Source organism: Brugia malayi (assembly GCF_000002995.4).
Source record: "Brugia malayi strain FR3 genome assembly, contig: Bm_v4_ChrX_scaffold_001, whole genome shotgun sequence".
In the NCBI taxonomy this organism is placed as follows: Eukaryota; Metazoa; Nematoda; class Chromadorea; order Rhabditida; family Onchocercidae; genus Brugia; species Brugia malayi.
Genome location: NW_025062479.1, coordinates 13,737,407 through 13,758,018, shown reverse-complemented (window position 1 = coordinate 13,758,018; position 20,612 = coordinate 13,737,407). Strand labels below are relative to the sequence as shown.

The 20,612-nt window shown below is 26.3% G+C and overlaps 6 protein-coding genes across 8 annotated transcripts; 2 read left to right on the top strand and 4 right to left on the bottom strand.

Annotated features, from left to right (window-relative positions):
• Window positions 1-100: 100 nt before the first annotated feature.
• Bm4206 (Uncharacterized protein) lies at window positions 101-3,340 on the bottom strand (the record flags this gene model as incomplete). Its single annotated transcript, XM_043074777.1, has 10 exons — window positions 101-260; window positions 433-548; window positions 842-925; window positions 1,103-1,270; window positions 1,501-1,596; window positions 1,766-1,909; window positions 2,023-2,100; window positions 2,553-2,699; window positions 3,106-3,183; window positions 3,278-3,340. 10 exons carry the CDS (start codon window positions 3,338-3,340, stop codon window positions 101-103), a joined length of 1,134 nt encoding a protein of 377 aa, XP_042930711.1.
• Window positions 3,341-4,156: 816 nt separating this feature from the next.
• Bm8786 (Uncharacterized protein) lies at window positions 4,157-5,895 on the bottom strand (the record flags this gene model as incomplete). The annotated part of the gene is made up of 4 exons (XM_043074776.1): window positions 4,157-4,460; window positions 4,786-4,905; window positions 5,009-5,228; window positions 5,841-5,895. Coding segments are annotated over 4 exons (699 nt in total), but the record flags the coding sequence as incomplete, so codon positions are not given.
• Window positions 5,896-8,801: 2,906 nt separating this feature from the next.
• Window positions 8,802-10,246, bottom strand: Bm4007 (Uncharacterized protein; the record flags this gene model as incomplete). Its single annotated transcript, XM_043074775.1, has 3 exons — window positions 8,802-9,011; window positions 9,339-9,434; window positions 10,127-10,246. 3 exons carry the CDS (start codon window positions 10,244-10,246, stop codon window positions 8,802-8,804), a joined length of 426 nt encoding a protein of 141 aa, XP_042930709.1.
• Window positions 10,247-11,162: 916 nt separating this feature from the next.
• On the top strand, window positions 11,163-14,261 carry Bm8787 (UBA/TS-N domain containing protein; the record flags this gene model as incomplete). 2 transcript variants are annotated; one of them, XM_043074774.1, is made up of 8 exons in its annotated part: window positions 11,163-11,239; window positions 11,640-11,745; window positions 11,901-12,020; window positions 12,307-12,540; window positions 13,014-13,202; window positions 13,315-13,428; window positions 13,856-13,916; window positions 14,119-14,261. In XM_043074774.1, 8 exons carry the CDS (start codon window positions 11,163-11,165, stop codon window positions 14,259-14,261), a joined length of 1,044 nt encoding a protein of 347 aa, XP_042930708.1. The 2 variants fall into 2 exon arrangements, with proteins under 2 accessions (XP_042930708.1, XP_042930707.1); XM_043074773.1 differs by having other exon boundaries at window positions 11,901-12,071.
• Window positions 14,262-15,596: 1,335 nt separating this feature from the next.
• Bm6469 (Uncharacterized protein) lies at window positions 15,597-18,118 on the top strand (the record flags this gene model as incomplete). Of its 2 annotated transcripts, XM_043074771.1 has the most annotated exons (7): window positions 15,597-15,674; window positions 16,219-16,354; window positions 16,536-16,721; window positions 16,820-16,940; window positions 17,252-17,348; window positions 17,496-17,639; window positions 17,996-18,118. In XM_043074771.1, 7 exons carry the CDS (start codon window positions 15,597-15,599, stop codon window positions 18,116-18,118), a joined length of 885 nt encoding a protein of 294 aa, XP_042930705.1. The 2 variants fall into 2 exon arrangements, with proteins under 2 accessions (XP_042930705.1, XP_042930706.1); XM_043074772.1 differs by lacking the exons at window positions 15,597-15,674; window positions 16,219-16,354; window positions 16,536-16,721; window positions 16,820-16,940 and having other exon boundaries at window positions 17,298-17,348.
• Window positions 18,119-19,355: 1,237 nt separating this feature from the next.
• Bm7429 (Uncharacterized protein) lies at window positions 19,356-20,383 on the bottom strand (the record flags this gene model as incomplete). Its single annotated transcript, XM_043074770.1, has 3 exons — window positions 19,356-19,497; window positions 19,833-20,031; window positions 20,347-20,383. 3 exons carry the CDS (start codon window positions 20,381-20,383, stop codon window positions 19,356-19,358), a joined length of 378 nt encoding a protein of 125 aa, XP_042930704.1.
• Window positions 20,384-20,612: the final 229 nt, after the last annotated feature.

The following is a 20,612-nucleotide window of genomic DNA, read 5'->3' as shown; positions in this document are numbered from 1 at the left end:
ACGGCGATATTATAACAGGAAACAAATTGCTTCGAAATTTTAATGCAAAACATGAAAAGCAAAAGAAAAAAAACAAGTGGTTGTATTTAATTATGTAATTTTAAATGTCAAGAATTACCTGATGTTGACAGGATTTGTCAGGCCAGGGTGTTGGTAATTTAGATTGTCGCATTGTAATGCCAGGAGGTGTTGGTTTTTTATCTTTAACAGAATCAGAAAGTTCTAATACACGTTTCGCTAATTTATCATATTCTTCTGATCTGGAATTAATCAAATATTCAAAGTTTAAGGGAATGTTCAAATTTTCTCCTAAATCAATGGTTTTTCGTATAAAATAGGTTATAAAAGAATGTAGGATTTTGGCTGCCATTAAAATGACACAATCTGAATTGAATGGATGAAACGGTTGATGAAATCAGAAATTTTATTTACTTTTCTTGTCTCATAGCAGTTTGTTTTTGAAGCTCATCAGATGTCTCTCTATACCTCTTTTCAATAGTTTCATAACGTTCTCTATATTTCTGTAATTCATTTTCCTGATTTTTCACCTGCAATTATTCAATTCAAATTTGAATAAATGAAAATAAATTTTTCTTTTAACATGGAATTAAATTAGAAAAAATTATTTGAAGTGAATTCCATTCATATTCACCTTTATGGAAAAAATGTTACAAATTATCAAACCGTACTTTTTTCAATAGATCACGATTATGCTCTTGTAAATAATCTATCTCATTTTTCTGCGACGATATTTCTTTCACTTCATTCATCTTAAATAATTTAGTTTCGTCTTTAATTTACGAAATTCTCAATTAAAACTTTCGGGATAGCAAAATTTTACCTTTTGATGTAAACCGAGATTTATTTCTTTTAAACTTTCAACATCGGTTGTAAGATTTGTGACATTATCTGTTAATGAACTTCCCTTAAAAAGAATTTTTCTTAATTAAAATTTGATTATCATGTAGGATAGTTAGATAGTCTTGGATTTTTATCAAGCAAATTTTTAAATGATAAATCAATGGTAGATTTCAATTTTTATAACCAAATGATAGTTTTTAAAAAGTCATAAAACTTATAAAAGAAATGAAAAATAAATTACCTTTTTAAGTAACTCATCACAACGTTCAGTAAGAATGAATTTCTCATGTCTTAGTGATTTATTTTCATTGGATAATGATTCAGATAATACTTTTAAAGCATCTAATTCTTTTTGCATTCGTCCACGAGATTCTCGTGCACTCTCTTCAGCTTTTCGATATTGCTCCAACTAGAATAAATGAAAGTAATATAATTCTCTCATAATATAACATAATTGTTTCAAATAATTTTACAATTCTCACATTAAATTTATAAAAAAACTAGACATTGATGACTTCAAATTTTTACAATCCTTATATTAAATCTATAAATATTTGAGCATTTGAATACCAATTACTAATATTTTCATAGAAATTAATTGGAATTATAGAGAATTCATATCTAATATTAAAAGTATACCTCTGCGATAGTCCTTCGATTGCGTTCTTGTTCCGTTTGTAATCTTCCTTCCATTTTCAATAATTCCGCTTTCAATGATTTTTCTGTTTCTTTTAGCTGCAATCATTTTTACTCTTAATTTAGTAAAATACGAATTTTTTTTACAAAAAAGGAAAAACGATGTTTCTGCATGAAATATTTGTAAAATTTTCGTATTCAGATGTTTTGTTTTTTTTTTTTTTTTTTTTTTTTCCTTAAATTATAAGATTTTAGAAAATAAACTAACTGAAGCATTTTCTGCTAATTTCATCTGTTTCTCTTGCGTATGATCAATTTGCTGATTAAGTGCTTTTATCCTCATTTCTAATCGTGTTATCTCTGCTGATAAATGTGAATTCTCTTTTATCAATACACTGTTTTCTTCCAAAGCCTATAATTTTTAAAAATTACCACTAGCTAAAAATGTTACTTGCAAACAATTTGCAAAATTTTATCATGTATCTGATAATGAACAACGAACATACAGCAAATTTAATGATTAACCTTTTCGGCAACAGCTTTATCTTTTTTAGCTGTTAATTGTTCTTCACGTAGTGATCGTTTCATTGAAGTGATATTATCCTGAAAAAAAGAAGAAAAGGAAAAAATTTTCTTTCCATCTTATCATTTATTATGCAATCTTCAAAATTATGAATAAACTTAATAATTTTTCAGTAATTTAATCCTCATCAAATTATTTCCTTATCAATATGCCATTTTGGTTTATCTATCAATACTAAATAAAAGTGAATCTTTTTTGTATTTCATTCACTCAAAATGTATTATATTAAAATAACACTATAAAATGCAAATTTAAAACAAATATCAAATTCTCAATTTACAAAGTAATGCACTAATAACCAATGATAAAATACAAATTTAATTCAAAATAAATGCTAAACTCTCAATTTTACTACAGCCAATAAAATTAAAAATAAATGCTAAACATTCAATATACTATAAGTTAAATAAAGTTGAAGTAAGCCAGTTTGTCATTATTGTTAAATATTAAAAAGTTAACAAATAATACACACAATTAATGATGCTTCTTTATTTTCCATTTCTTTTAATGTATTTTCTAAATGTCGAATTGTCTTCAATAATCGATCAATCTCATTTTTCTTCTCTTCTTCGACATCAAACAATACTCTCTCATCTCGATTTCTTTCATCAATTGTCATCTAAAAAAAAGAGAAGCATTAAGAATAATTAATATTGAAAATATTTCTAACTAAATTTACAAATTTTCATAAATATAATAAATAAATCTATTCCCATGTATTAATCATCAATTACAATTCATTAATTCATTAGCTTTTAACACAAATGACAATTTTTATCCAAATTCAATTAATTTTAAGAAAATCGGCATTTTTTTAAATGAATATTTCAAAATTTTTCAGTTTTTTTAATTTAATTCAAAAAAACACCCCACGGATATATTCCTGAAAGAATGAAATAAAAGCTAAAACTTTTTTGACTATGCACATGATAAATAGAAATTTACCAAGCACTAAATAATAATTTAACTGATAATTTTTCTGAAAAAGAAAAAAAAATTACAGAAAATATTTTTTAAACATTTACCTGCAATTGATTGGTTGCATGTCGTAACTTGTCAGTTAATTCATCTTTTTCAATCTCCATTTTCGCCACAAGTGATTCCTGCTATTATATAGATCTTTTTACAAAGTAATAACAATATTTGTCGAAATGATAAAATGGTACTGATGAAAAGATATGAAACATTAATAAAAACCTTATCAGCTAATGCAGGCGTTAGATAATCAAGTCTTCTTTGTAGCTCCACAACTTCTTCCATTAGTGCACATTTATCTCTTGCAAAATTTTCTTAAATACATATGCTAATTTTATAAATGGCTTTTAATTTCAACTTAAAATCATTAAAATATGTTTGATAAAAAATTTTTTAATCAAACAAATAAAATTTAAATGAAAGAGTCACTAAGCTTTTCTTAAAAAGAATCATTTATTAAAGCAGATGTTAAATTTTTAAAATAAATAATTGCAATGAATATATAAATTTATTGTTCAAGAAGTAAATATAAGAATTCTTGAAATACAAAAATTGAATTTTCATTACAGCTTATCATTGTGTATTATCAGGACTGAATTAAATGCAATGTTTTTTTTTTTTTTTTTTTTTTTTTTTTTTTCTCTTCTTTTTCTTATTCGTTTTAAATTATAAAGTTTACCGACAATCAATTTTTTTAATTGTAAAGTCTACCGATAATCGACTTGCAGATTTTGATAGATGAATGTAAAAAGCAATTATTATTTGCCCACCTTCATTTCTTTGCAATTTCGCTTTTAATTCTTCGATGTAATCTGATAATTGAGTATTTTCATAAGCAATCCTTTCAGTTTCAGTTGTTTTTTGCTTCAAGCATTCTTCAAGTTTTCGTTCTCTCTAAAAAAACTGTCATCGAGTTCAATTGTCAACTATTAACGATATCTGTAAATGATAATAAAATCAAATACTGAAAATAACATTTACAATTGATTAATATATTAGTTGTTAGTAAATAAGGATCAAATAAAAAATTAATTTTTGTTTCATTTTTTTTTTTTTTTTTTCAAATTACAAATATTAGTGCACAATAAATGAAATAACCTGATATAATTCTTCTAATTTATGCAGTAATTCAGCTTGATCGGTTGTATAGGAAGATGATTTCATATCATAACTATTTGAAGGAATGGATGTTTCCGTAACTTCAGGTTCCGCATACGAAACTCTTTTCCGTATTCTCCATGATTTCTCCTTATCATTCTCATCATCTGGATTATCAATTCCAGATGAATCATGCTCTCGTGATATAGCTAAATTTGTAGTCACACTCAAAGATGGTGAAGTATCACTGTGATATGAATCATCATTTTCATTGTTTTTTCGAGATCCTTTTTCGGTACTATGCTTCCTGCAAAAATATTAAATATATAAAAAATTATTTTGGAATTACCGGAATTCCTAATGCTTTTTTTCCAAGTAACAAACATTCTTCTGTCGTCGAATTCATTTTACAATAATAATAACAATAACAATAATAATGGCAATAATAATAATATTAACAATAATAAATAATATCAGTAATAATAAAACTTTCAAGCAGTTACAGATGAAATAATTAGGATTGCATTAAAATAATTAATCATTACAAATTTTATGAATTAAGTTAAAATTGTATATTTATAACCATAATAATTCGTTCAGTTCAAATTTACAAATTAAAATTCAAAACTTACAAATAATTATTTTCAAGTTCCAAAAGATAAATTTGTTGTTGCAATTGTCTTGCATATTGCTCTTGTAGATGAATTGCTGATTGTTCAAGATCATTTTGTCGACATGGACATGTTCTTGTCCTGCATTTTTCAACAATACATTACAATTTTAATATTAATAAAAAAATTCATTCTATGGTGCTAACAAAAAATTTTATTACAAATAAATAGTTTTAAAACTAACTCTTTTGAAGTGGTAGTTTTAATTGATGGTACTGATGAAGTGACAATATTACGCATATTTCCAATGCTACCACTTTTTCGAAGTGTTGTCTTTGTGGTTGTTGTTGAGGTTGACATTGTTCGATGTGCTGCTGACCTTTGTGACATCATTGTTGCAGATGACTGAACATTTTGCTGCAGCCTATGGCATGATGTTTTATTGAAACCCATATAACCTGTACCTAAAATTTTAACAGATTTCATTCTTTCTTTTTTTGAAATTAAATCTTATTATAATCAAAAATTTCGCAGTAATATAACTGGGAATGTAATAATAGGTAAAAAACTGTTTACTTTATCAAAAACCAATGTCTAAAACTTTAAATTTATTAAAATATTATCAAATTAGATATAAATATTCAAATAAAATGAGAAAAACAAACTCAATATATATTAACTTACATTTAAAGGGATTAATGATTATCTATTGCATTTAAAATAATATTTTTTAATACATATTTCACTCAAAAAAAAAAAGCTGAATATATATAAATATACATTTAAAAGGACATTACTTTTAAATAATTGAACAAATATTAAATAGTCATAATATAACATTAAGTTTAACAAAAAGTACAATGTAAGTATATACATATATATATTTAAAGGATACTACTTTTAAATATGAATGAATAAATATTGGTAAATGTGAATAAACATTTAGATTTATAAATGAAGCGGAAACAGAAACAAAAAAACAAAAAAAAAATGATAAATCGCAAAAAAAAAGCAATAAATAAAAATGAGTCAGTCTTTTTTTTTTATTTTTATTTTTACAAATCAAAAATTTTCACCTTTTATAGCAAGATTTCCAGCTGAACCAAATTGTTTCCGTTGTCGCTGATTCATTATTTATGAATAAATTGTGCATTTTCTACTCTCAATGCTGTTCCAAGCGCATTACTTGAACTGAAAGAAAAAAAAGAAAGGACAAATTCCCAAAAAATTTTTTTATGTGAAATTGCTATAACTATTTGTGAAATTCAAATTTTATTTTAGATCAAAGAATATTTTTTAGCTTATTTATAAAAGATAAAAAAAATAAAGCTAATATAATTGATTAATCTTTTACTTTTTAAATAAAAAAGAATAGCAATAATAGTAACAGAAGAAATAAGATATACTAAAGCGTTGATATTTGCTAAATATTATAATTGAAAAATGATATCCGGAAAAAAAAATTCAATTGAATTATAGAAAAGAAATTTACGGGTTAGGCATAGAGCACAAATGCAATTATTTAAAAGTGAAATATAAGTCTAAGGAATCAGAAAAAAAGATCGTAAACTAAGCTTAAAAAATTGATATATTTTTTTCCTACATACATATATATGTATATATATATATATAATTGCTGATATATTTTTGATATTTTTTTGAAATATTTAAATATTTTAAAACCGTTCAACTTTTTTTTTCATTCATTTGATATAACGCTTCTTTTTTTTTTTTTTAAAGAAACATTTTCAAAAATATTTCTAAATTAAAAAAATAAATTAGCTTTCTTTTTTTATTATTCTCATTCTTTTTTGATTTTTGTTTAATGCTAAATGAGTAATTGGCATGGTTCGAGTAATATTCTAAATAGAATTTTAAATAAATCAAGTTAAAAAAAATGAATAAGACAGAAAAAAGAATGAGACAATTGTTAGAGGAAAAAAGACAAAAATCAAGAAGTGCTAAAAAGAATTGAAACTATCATTTCTATCAATTAAAATGTAAAACTTTTTAACAAAATAGCATATGTGCTTTTTTATTACGTTGGAAAAAAAGAAAACTTTCATAAAATAACTTAAACTATTGTACTAATAATTTTTCTACAATTGAATTTAGTCAATAAAAATGCTGTTAAAATGTTGAATTTATCAAATATTATTAAAGCATGCTAATAAATGTAAATCTTTCTATACTTCAACCAAAAATGGTCACCCAGGCAACGAACGCAATATGCAATAAGCAATGCATTGTAATCTGAGACTTACTCGAGAAATATGTTAAAATTTCTATTATCAAACTATTTTCAAATATACGACTATAAAAATATAATGCTAAAATTAATTTTAGTAATTTAAAAAAAAAAAAGAAATTAGCTGATTGCAGCTAATACACGCATATTAGCAAATATTTAATTAAATTTTATTAAAAGTTAGCATTTTGCAAGATAAAATGTATTTTGACTATTTCATAGTATATAATGCAAATGTAAATAGTATATAGTAGATATTATTTGCAAAAAAAAATTTTTTTTCTTCAAATCTTAATTAATGATCAATATACGGATGTTGAATTTTTCTTTTCTTTTTTTAAGAAATGAAGAATTAACGCAAGATTTCGAAAAGTTGAAGTAGTTAGAATGTTAAATGATAACACGGCAAGCAAAACATTATTTAGAGCTGTCTCCTGCACTGAAATTTAATAATTAGTTTAAAATTAAAAGTGTCAGCATAGTGCAAGTTTACTTTTTACCGGAAATCACCCTCGTCAGTGTATATGGCAAAATGTTATATGTTACATAATCGAAATAATGAAACAAATTCTCTTCTATTTGGAAACATAGCTTATCATAATTATCAATATTAGTGTTTTTTACATGCATTATTTGACAGAGCTAAAGGAATGATAGCAATATGTCATTTCTATAATTTATCATGTTTCAAGGCAAACGACGAGTTTTTTCTCTTTTTTCATCTACCTTTTCCCTTTCTTTTTTTTTCCACATGTTCTTTTATTCACACAGAAATTTATTACATATATTCCAAAGCTCCCCAATAATTATTACGAGGTAATAAGCATAACAGTATTATAAATTTATTGACTAATGGAATGGTTTATGATGCAATAATAATGCAAAGGGTAAAACACTTTTCCTTCAATTATATATATATATTGTACGTATTTCACATGCATTATATACAAAACCAAGGACTTATGAAATACAAAAAAAAAAAAAAAAAAAAGTGTTACAGGGAAACTCAAAATTCAAAATTTCATATTTCCGAGATTGAGAATCAGTTAGTAATATATTTATGATAATTTACAATAATCTAAACTGGGTTTCGACATTACAAAGACAAGGATAACTAGCAATAACATAGATACAATTGTTATATGGAAGATTTATCATCTTTTGCCGCTAATATCTGAATGAAATGATGAAAAGGTGGAATCCTTATATTCCTATTATATATCGACAAATCGGCAATTAGAAAATAATTTTCAATTGCTTGTATTAAGTAGAATAATAACAGATCCATAGTAGAAAAGACAAAAAATAACAAACTAGGAAGACAATGTAATGGGTTCTTCCAGATAATAATGGAAAAAGTATTTTTTTTTTTACAACTTATATTTCAAAAAATATTTAAAATGACAGTTCCAATGACTCACCAACCTCACCAAATTTAATATATATATATATATATATATATATATATATATATATATAAATCATTCAAACTGCAATATTTAATTTTGAATGATTATGCAACCCATCAAATAATTTTCACATGTCTAATGTACATTTAAAGGATCTCTGAAAATGAAAATAACTGTTTCAGTGTATTTTAACCTTTTAATAATTTCCTATTACAAAGACTGCTCAGTTTGATCTTATATTTCAAAAAATATTTAAAATGACAATTCCAATGACTCACCAACCTCAATAAACGTTAAAAAAAAAAAGCAAAATGAGCATCTGATTTTGTGTAAGGATACTAATAATATATTTATCTGATAAGGATTAATTGGCAGGATTTTTAAAATGTTGATCTCCCCTGTTCTGGCATAGAAACACCAAATTTCGATTGATGCGCTGCATTCTTTGCAGGAATTAGTACTTCATGATGAACGTATGACTCACAAGGATAACACCAGACCGAAAGATCGGTTAAACTTAGTGCCATAGAATGACCAGTACGCATTTGATGATATACGGCATGACCAGCAATGTAACGGCTACAGTTGACCTAGAATAAGAAATCTCTTTCAAAATTTAATATATATATATATATATATTAAAATCATTCAAACTGCAATATTTAATTTTAATACTCACAGTCGTAGTGCTTCAGTACAAAGTAAGCCATACCATGGAAACGAAACTGTATTCAGTAGTCAAATGATTGCCACATTTGAACACAAATAATTATTGTCATGTGTTTTGCAAATAATAAATAAACGAACCATAATCTGATTTAACAATTTGGAAATCTTTTTTTCTTTTAATGCTAAGCTAAACGTAACTGCAGTTCTTCTGGATATGTTATACTTTTCTTTATAAAGAAAGTACGAACCAAATAGCAAGTTAGGCAAACCCACTGTTCCTCATTGGAGTGGCATTCTGAACAACATGCTAGTGCATTAATGCCTTCAGCAGGAAGTTCTCTAATCTGAAATAATAAGTGAAAACGGAAAAATAAGAGCAATTTTTGAAAAAAAATTGCAGCTATAGGTAACATACTATCATAAAAGCTAAATTTATTTTTTCTTGGATGCAAGACTTTTGAAACAGTATGATAATGCTACAATAAATTTGATAGATTATGAAGGAAAGCAGAATTTTGGTCTTTATCGAGACTTACAATGATTATGCAACCCATCAAATAATTTTCACATGTCTAATGTACATTTAAAGGATCTCTGAAAATGAAAATAACTGTTTCAGTGTATTTTAACCTTTTAATAATTTCCTATTACAAAGACTGCTCAGTTTGATCCAAATTGAAATTTCAATTCAACTAAAATATTAGCACGAAATCATTTCCATAAGTCATTTCACTGTTCTCATCCGTATATTTTCTGCATAGTATTATCATTCAAACAAATAACAACTAAAAAAAAAATTTGACACAAACTTAACTCAAAGACAAAAAATAAAAACTACACTGCTTAACTTTCTAAAATAAACATTATATTTGAGCCAATAATAATAATTCTATTTGTTCAAACTTCTACAAATATTAAACCTAACAATTTTAAAAAAATTCCGAACTAAAATTTAATTGTTGACAATATAAAACCACCATTTAGAAAAATTATAAAAAGCAATCAAAAAAAAAAAAAAATCAAAAAAAAAATTTACCTCTACTAAATGTGGACATTCAGGTAATGGAACAACTGTATGCATAATAATTTGACTATCTACTTGGGTTGATGATGAAGATGATGAAATAGTTCGTCTTATTCCACCGCTACACGTCATTCCTCCTTTTTGTTTTCCCTTCTTTCTCTCCCCTCCTCTCTCTTTCTTCCAGTAAAATTAACAGCAGCAAGATAGTCCAATTTTAATCTAAATTTAGATTTACCACAAAATTTCAAAAATTACAAAAAAAAAAGAAAAAAGGAAACATATCATATTACAGCATTACACCATATTTTCTAATCTTATTATCAATCGCTTCTTTCCACTATTCTCAATTCCTCATTTATATCACCAACCCCACCTGCCCCTCTCTTCACTTCAATTCTTCCCACCACCTACCATGAGCACCACTATCACTTAAGAAAACAATCTCAATTTACACTGACATTTATATGCTACGTCTTGTATGGTTTATATTTCTCTGCTTAGTGTCACGATGAAAATCCATCTCATTTTCTAATTTCAACTTTATGGTGCTAATATACCAGTAATTTAACAATTAAGCATTTTATGGGAATGAGAGATACATACGTTAGCATAGCAATTTTGCTGAAGTTTCAAAATTAAACTACGAGAATTTTGGTAGATATATTGATATTGCTAAAAATTAGATTGAACTTTAAAAATTAAATTAAACTTCCAAATACATGTATATAGCATAGTGGTTTATAAACAAAAATAATGTTTTGTAAAAGTTTTTCCCATCAGTGGTAAAAATTAAATTTTTGCATTACATGTTGAAGAAAGGAAATTAGATGATTTATGATTATGGCAGAGGTTTTTTGAAATATAATTTGGTAGCCTAATTTCTTTTTCAAATATATTTCGATAGCTATTTGCGCATAGCCAAGTTTGGTTTTTCACTTTTTCATATTTTTTTTTCTTTTTTAATTTCATCCTTCGTTTCATTATAAGACATCGTAAACGTATTAAGAATACTTATTATCAATTATTAATGAATGTTATAATTTTAGATATGTTTCAAGCAAGGAGAGGACAGTATCAAATGCAAAATCAAGACTTGTTCAGACATGCACCAATTACAAAAGCTTGGTAATAACTTCGTTTTTAATTTTGTTGGGTTTTTTTTGATTTCTTTGAAATTGAAATTAACCTTTCGTTGTAAGAGCTATTGATTTGGTTTGATTTGTTTCGTTAAGTTACTTAACCTATGTCAGATTACAAGGAATAAATTGAAGAAAATAAGATAGGCGAGATTAAAATAGGTTCGGTTTGAGGTACTATAGAGAATTTATGGTACTAAATTTGCTTTGTTGTCCTTTAATGGTATTTAATAGTTTAACGTTATGTTTTTAATGGTACTTAATAGTTTAAAAATATTCTACTGTTTGTATTGACTGAAGAAAAATAATCGATTTGCTAAGAATGTTATAAGTTTGAATATTTATTTAACGAAAAAATGAGTTGTTTTTGGAAATTTAAATAAATTCAGGTTATTGATGACGTTGTTCAATTCTGTCGTCTGCATGTACTTAAGTATTAATGATTTTGATTCTTGGATTGCACCATCATTGGGAAATATCATTTCTATTAAAGGAGTGAGTTCTTGAAGAAATATGCATGGTTTGATTTATGCTCATGAAGGATTTGTTATGCATTGTCCACTGTAACTAATTGTAATTCATTAGTAAAAGTTGATTTTTATAGGTGATAGCTGACTTGCTGATAACAAGTAATTCAAGGCTCTTTTTAGGTTTTGCAAATAATTCCATCAAAATTTATTTTTCAAAATCCTTCATCACTTGTTAGTGGATTAATCTTGTTATATTATGGCCGATTAGTGGAACGTCGCTTTGGTTCCTGCAAATTCATGGTAACTTATCAGACTATGATATTGCATATCTATTTATCAGAAATTAGGAAGGTATTTCATTTGCATTAGTTATGCAACGCTATTTCAGTGATGGTTTGTGATTATAAAAGTTTGCTATGGAATAAAGCTAGTTTTTAGTTAGACCATTTTGATAAAGTTTATTTAATTCTCATTATCGAATGCTTTCACCACTGTTAAAGCTTAATGAAATAAAGATTAATTACTATGTTGAAATCTTGGTATAATTGGTTGTGACATTAATTATAATAGTTATATTTACTTATAGAACTTCATTTTATTCAATTTTCTTCATGCAACTTCAATGGAAATAATTATTTATTTTATTCTCTCATGGTTTTATGATTATATCCCATCAACTATGTATTTTGTTATTGGACCGTATGATTTGCTCACTGCACTGTATCTAACATATGTGAAGGAGATACCATTAGTTCCATATGCCAGTATACTTGGCTTATCATTATCAGCGCATAGCTTTCCATTCATTATGTTTATTCAGGTTCTTTTCTTTTCTGTTGTTAATTTTAATTAAAATGAAAATACAGTAAGTAACAATTTTTAATTGCTTTTGCTGAAAATTTCATAATAAGGAAACAAATTTTGGTAATTTTTTCATGTCAGTTTATTCTACTGAAACATGATTCTATATCATATTATATAATATGATATGAATAAATAGAAGATGCTAACAATTAATTGTCGCTTTTATTAGTATACTGAAAGATATAATTTCGAGAAAGATAATTTCTAAAATACTCATTTTAAAGTCTTCAGGAAACCTACGTGTATTTATGGCTGTTCATTAACCAGCAACAATTGATTTAAGCTAAAACTGCGTGACATTATTTGTAATACAATTTTTACTCCAAATTTTCTTGCTGTTTTTATTATATAACTTTAATGGTCAAATAATAAAATTACAGAAACCTTTAAAGGTTTATCATAACGAATAAATTCACCTAATTCTTTCAGCTGTTTACATTATCGAAGCCGGTGGTGATTGCATGTACAGCTGGTGCTTTAAGCGTTTTTTTGTGTCCAGAATTTTCTACAAAATTTAATTTCTTGCCCAGTTCCCTTGTTCGGCTATTTCGTTCCACCTCAAACCCGATTGGTTGGCTGTTTCAGAAATTTGCAGAATGTGGTGAATTTGGAAGAGAGGTTATTTTGTAAAATTTAAAAAAAAAAAATCGGTAAATGAAAATGTTTAATGCAAGTTTGCAAATTATATTGTGCATGAAACTCTTTTAAGTTTATAAATAAATTTTTGCAGGGAAGTGTTTTACCGGTAGCAGCAACGATTGAGAGACAAAGGATAGATATTCTAGATAATTACGAAAGGAGATTAATGTTTGGACAAATGCAACGTGTTTACAGCAGTGAACGAGTTAGAAACATTTTATAATTTTTATAAGTCCTGTGTGAAATAGATGATTTTTAAAATTGTTGCTTTATGCACAATAAATTTAAAGATTCGATACTCTTCTTCACCTTTTCTATGATTACACCTGGACTAACCATTAAAGTTGTTTGGTGTTAATGAAATTGACTAGCATGTAGATCAATTAGTTACTTTAAAAAATTTTGTTGATACAATAATCGATGTAGTATTACTTCAAACAGAACCTCTGTTGACCATATTTATGATTGAATTATCTAACTGTGTAATTGATTCATAGAACTATGATTTATTTTTCACTTTCTTTTGGAGTTAACTATTTCAAAATGCTTTATTTGAGCAGTAAATTTGGGATGGAAAATTTCAGTTTTAGTTTTTGTTACTAAAATTGTAACACATCAGGCACTTGTTTCAGACTCGTCCTAGTGACAATCAACTTCATTTTTTGAGTCGATTACTGGGCAGGGCATCCAGTGGTACTTTTTCAACTCTTTTTTCTAATATTTTTTGAATATTCTATTAATACTGAGAAATGGCATATGTAAGAACTTTTGGTTCATTTTTCTTGATCTCACAATTTCTATAACTTATTGATAGTATGTCAACAAATGCATGTTGAATGTATGTTTAGGTCCTTTAAGAAAGAAATAAATAGCTATTTATTCCTGGAACATTTAGATGGTGCACCATCTAACGAAGACCAAGTGCGTCAACTTGTGGATATGGGTCTTGGTTCTCGAGAAGATGTCAGAGAGGCTTTACAGCGATGCGGTAATGACGCTTCTGAAGCGGCTAATCTATTATTGCATAATAGGCGCTGAACGTTAATATTAATTGGTTTCCATACTTAATTCAAATTGTTGTTTAATTTTGTGTAATATTTTTCAATTTCTTTATAAACTCGACTTAAGCTCGCACTAAGAATATTCATTTCGTTTCCTTTCTTTTCCAAATAAATTTATTTTCATAAAATTAAGTTATAGAAAGAAATTATAAGTGTTTTAAAATATGACATATAATTATTCCATTTCTTAATGTGATGGTCTTTTAAAGGATGAATTTCTTGCAGATTTACTACATATATATTTTTCTTATTTTCTCTTATTTTTTATCGTGCACATCGACCATTGTAAATATTGATAGCGTTGAAAAAAAAAAAATAAAAAAATGTACCAGTGACGGTGCTACCCCATGTATAATTGATTTATATTTCAAAAATAAGGTATGCTTAGATTTGCATCACTTTTGCAAATATAAATGAAAGGCCAAGAAGGCAGTTGTGCACAATTATATTTTTATTTCTCTTTTATTATTTATTGTCTGTGTGCATTCTGATGAAAATTATACATTTTGAAGATTGCATAGAATGCTGTAGTAGTATTTTTTGTCCTGTATATATTCGTCTGTTACTCTTAACTATGCCCTCAATTTCTTGGTAATTTTTAAATAACTCTAAGAAAATCTAAGATTTGGAACAATGTTTTAAATCAAACTTATGTTTTTCTTCTTGTTTAGTAAAATAAATGAGGTACTATATTTATATTTTATATTCTTATTTGCATGAAAATTGTATTATCTTAGTATTCTTGGTGATCTCAACTCGTATTTTTCAGAGGAATTGAGCTTCACTGTTGGCTTCATTGAGTTTGCTATAATTCTATGAAGCTTAAGCATTTGCTGTGATTAGATATTTGATAGATATTCTCTAGGTCATACTTTTCTTCTTTTAAATTCTCAATTCTAATGTGTAAATCGATTATGTTATTCTCGTTTATTATTTTTGCTCTAATTTTTCAAATTAGTTTTCTAATGTTTAATAAAAAAAAAAATCAGCAAAAGTGTGATTTTTCAGTTTGGTAGTAATCCTTGTAATATTTTACGCTATGATTATTATCCGCTATTGTAGAATTCTGATTCTGCTAACTGGTATTATTGCTAGTAATTAAAGCTTAAGGAAAGATAGTATACGCTTTACAATAAAATGAAATTTAATTGTTTTGATGCTTTTGCTAGATTCTTGATATGAGCGTGTTGTAATGGTTATGTTTGTTAAGGCCACTTGTTAGGTCAATGTCAAGGGTTTTTTAATGAAAAGTACCCAATAAAAATTTGCTTTGAAAGTTTTATTTCTTAAAATTATTTTTTATTTCAGTAGGATGAATTCTAATGGTAAACGAAAATTTAGTGATCACGTTGATACTGATTGTGCAAAACGAGGAGTATGGCTTGTGAAGGTAAGCTTCAATAGTCTTCACTGGAAATGTCTATCGTTGATATTTATTCTGTTGTTGATGTCTAAATTGTTAAGTACTTATAGTTAAGTATGACTATTGATGACAGTCTAACGGGAGTTTGATTAGAAAGAAATAATTGATAGTTTAATCTGGTCGTACGATCATTTCTGCATGAAATGGAGTAGGGTTATTCGAAGTGTATTTGTTTAGTCCTTCAATCGCTACCTTTATTTCTGGACATTTATGGTTTCCGTTTTTTTTTTTCTCTTTTTTTTTTTTTTTTTTAACCAGTTTCTTATTTTTATCGTTTCTCGATGATACTGTGCTCTTTTTTTTTTTTTTTTCATATTATGTCCATTTACATCTTTGTTTTTTTTTTTTGCGATTTGTGGAAGACATGTTAAAGCTTGAAATACTGTGGTGCTTCAAGTTTTAATGAACTTTGTCATTAAATTACTAAATTACTTTTAGTTACAAATTTGATATAAGATTTTAATTAGTATTATATTATTTATTTATTTAAAAATTACATATGGATTTTTAGGTACCAAGATATTTGTCCGAGATGTGGGGGAAGAATGTCGGCTACGATGTTGGACGATTGGTTATCACAGCAGCAAATGGAAAAACTGACTTGATATTTAAAAGCAATACAAATTTGCTTGAAAAGAATTCATCAGGTTTTGTTATTTATTTAGTTATTGACTTTTTTTTCATCGTTTTATGATGCTGCTTTTGGTATTTTAATTTCTTAAAATGTAATACTAAATCAGAATGTCTGTAATATAATCAAGTATAATTTTTTCTTTATTTTCATAATCATTGAGTTTAATTTGTTTATGTTAATTAAGATTCATTTAGGTTACGACAATGAGGCATCATCATCGGATTCATTTTTGAGCTCACTTTCTGGGAATAATTTATCAACATCACGTAATAATCGAATTGGTCCCACAAAAAGTAAACAAGCAAGTTTCTTAATACCAAATGAACATAGTTTTGTCATCGGCGATATTAGGAATCAGTCACTAGCTGTACTCTGCGAAGGTTTGTATTCGTAATAATTTTAGCTTTTTTTTTTTGGTTCAATTATGATTTTTTTGAGCGATTTCATGTTTACACATATTGACTGTTAAATTATTCAGATAAAAGTGGCTTAAATGAAGACGCTGACATTTGCTCAGGCCGCTTAAGCATTGAAGGGAGAGTTGTGAAAAGAGCTGACTGCAGACCTCCTCAAACAGATGACTATATGCGAATGAAAATGTGAAATTTTGAAAATCATTTGTTAGGGAAATATGTTTATAAAAATAATTTGTCCATGTTTTGTCACTACTACTATCAACTAATATCGAAATATGATATATGGATATTATCTAACAAATTTTATCATCTAAAATGTTAAGTTTCACTTCACATTTGATTTCTGAATGTTATTTTTTTTTTTTCTGGAATATCGTCTTTTCATATATTAAAGGTCTTTTAAAAGAGGAACTGCTGTAAAAATGATGGAACAATAACTCATAAAAATATGCTTAGTCCATGGAGCCATTTTCGCTTAATACGGGAATTTACAGAAAACAAATAGAGAAAAGCAGCCAGCCAAAACGACATGTGAAACAAATGGAAAAAGCTGAAGTGAAATTCAAGCCTATTGCTGTTCATGCAGAAATGGTTTGCCTTTTAAAATTCTTTCAAATTACTATAATTTTCTTGGCTGTAAAACCTTTTTTTTCCATATAATTCAAAGCTTGGTTTAATATTCCGACATAAAATTGAAATATTTTACTGTGAAGTAATTCTAAATTTGTTTTGTTTCAGTTAGCCAGAGAAAAGCAGAAGAAAGAAGGAGCAAAAACTGTTCGTGCCGATAAGGATGTTGTTCGACAAGCAATATTTCATGCTTTTGAAAAACATCAATACTATCGATTGGTTGACTTGCAGAAACTTACCAATCAACCTCCGGTCATTTCATTCATAATTTCAAAAAATATTTTTTAAAGTTATTAAAAAAAATATCCATTTATTTCATCATACATATACAATATTCTCATTCTTTCGTCTGACTTATATTCCTTAGTCCGAGTTTCGAATTCAGGAAGAGAAGGGATAGAAATTCAGGAACATTTCTCTACGCTTTTTATCTCGCACTCTTAATTTTTATAATTGTTATATTTTTTAGTTTTATTTTTCTTGCAGTAACCTTATCCGTTCTGATACTTTACTTACTAAAAGTAAATTAGCGTAAAACGTGAAAGTTTCGTATTATTTTTATCCCAAACATCGGTTGCAAAATAATTTATTCTAATTTGTATTTTAAGGGATTTGTTAAAGAAATACTAACGGAAATTGCTGTGTACAATACAATGCCACCACACAAATCAATGTGGGAGTTGAAACCAGAATATCGAAATTATCGTAAAAATAAAAAAGAAGCTGAATAACAACAAATTTTTTCTCTTCTTTTATACGGGCTGCATGATAAATGATGAAATTAAAGTGTATCATTAACAAATTATATCTTTTATTGGCTTCTCATTCAGTCATCAGTGAAGGTAGTAATTTCAAGTCCAGTAGAAAAGTCGTCAGTATGCTCTTATGATCGTTATCACTTCTAGCTAACAAATCTATTCTTGTGACTGCTAATCTTTTCTGTTTTAATCAGACAAATATGTTTCAATTAGAATGATTATACGAAAAGTATCATTTAATAGTCCTTCTAGGATCATATTTATGCTAGTAGTTGTTGAAATTTTTCTAGTGTTAATCTCTTATATATAAATTTTATAAATTTCTTGTGATAGGATATTTGTGACCAAAAATGTTATCATTATGTTTACCTCATTCCAGTGCTTGTACTATGTCAAATCTTGCATTCAAATCAGAAATGATGATATATAAAAATTTTTTATCCTTATGATTAAATTAATGAAAAAATTGGTCTTCAAAGAAGGAAATAATTCCTTATTTAGTTTTTGGTAGAATTTTTCAATTTAAGGTATTTTTGCTTCAAAATTCCCTAAACATTTTTTAACGTGAAAATGTATAAATAGAAGCTCATCTCATGTAACATAATGGATGTCTAATAATCGATTGGGTTTTGTTACGCAGCAAAGTTTTCAAAGATTAAACAAATCATAGCACTTCTTTTTTATTTATTTATTTAGTTCCTTTTTGGATGTTTATACCTTCCAAAATCTCATTTGCTTTTTTTTTTAAATTAATAGTTAAAAGTAACAGAAAACAAAGACAAATAAATGAAATTTTAGAAATAATGTATGGTATACTTAACAACTCTTCATCAGTTCTTTTAACTAAGATCTTGGTATAAGAAGAGTTCATATATCACATTAAAAATATTATCATACGTAACACAATCTACTCTATTCATTAAATTGATAATTACTTTTAAAAATTATATACTTACTGCATTCATTAAATTGATAATTTTAAAAATTATAAATAGAATACTTACTGCTACGAACTACTCTACACTAGTACCCGGATATTTATTAAACTTATAGCTAGTCTTATAAATCAGTTATAAACAGAGTGCTCCCTATACTAATATCTAGTATTTATTATACTAGCAACTAAACAACCTTGTTAATCATAATCATTTATATCATTCAAATATGAGAAAAAAAAAAAGGAAAACATCAAAATGCAAAAAAAAAGGTATCAAACAAACATCCGTCTATTCCTCCGTTTTCTTTGCCATTTTTGTAAACTTTTGTAACACAATAAAACTGGACCAACTATACAAATACAACAGCAACAGCATACAACAAATAAGATAAATGCAAATGTCATCAATACTATCCTGAAATTTTCTTTTTTATATTAAAAATATTCTAAATATACATATAAAATCTTTAATTTAAAATATTCTAATTGAAAAAAAAAAAAATTGATAGGTATACGATAAATCTTTTTATCCATTCATATATGGCACGAAATTAATATTTAAAAAGGAAATTAACATTCTAATTTTAATACTTTTTTCAAGGTTATCATCTACTATTTCATTTTTTATTCATTAATAAAAAATATTAGAAAATTTTTTTTTCCTTTCTACCTTAACATTTTCAAACTATATAACTATTTTTTAAAATAAAACTTTTTTGAAAAAATTTCCAGACAAAAGAAAATACGTACAAACTTAAATGAGGAAAACATGCAACTTTTGGTGACAATGAATCATTACAATGATCAGTTGAATGGCATGTGAAAAAGCATTCCTTCATGCAAGTTTCCTCATCATCATAACACATTACTAATATTCCGGAAACCGATGATGATCGTTTTATTGTATTATCACTCGATATCCATTCTGTTGCAGCAAATGAAAAACAGTCTTTAAAAAAAAAAAAAAATAATGATGATATTAATTAGCATTAGCAATAATATAAACATAGAAAATATCTTATCTACACAAAGTGTCGAAATTTGATGTTGAAGAAAAAAATCCAAACAAATTATTCGAAAATAACTATTAAGAATTCAAGAAGGAAAATGATAAAATTAAATGATAATTTATATTATCTCATAAACTGAAAGAAAAAAAGAATCTTTTTCCCTAAACTTAGAAAAAGTTAATTAGCAATTAATCTTAACAAATTTGCTGTAATTTTAAGAACCATTTTTGAAAAAAAAGTAAAATGAAACTTACACAATACTGGAACGATGTAAAATAAGACTGAATACATAATATTTCACATTGGTCGAATCAACTTGTTTAACTAACAATACACGTCTTTATTACTTTACTTCAATGAAATCAATGAAAATCAATTTTTGTATTAAGGATGTTTTTGAAGTCTAATTCCACACAAAAAAAATGAAAATTTTAAATCTATGTAATTGTCATCTTATTCAGTTTACTAAGAAATGAACATGTCGAATTATTTAATTAACAATCTACGCATGCTTAATTAA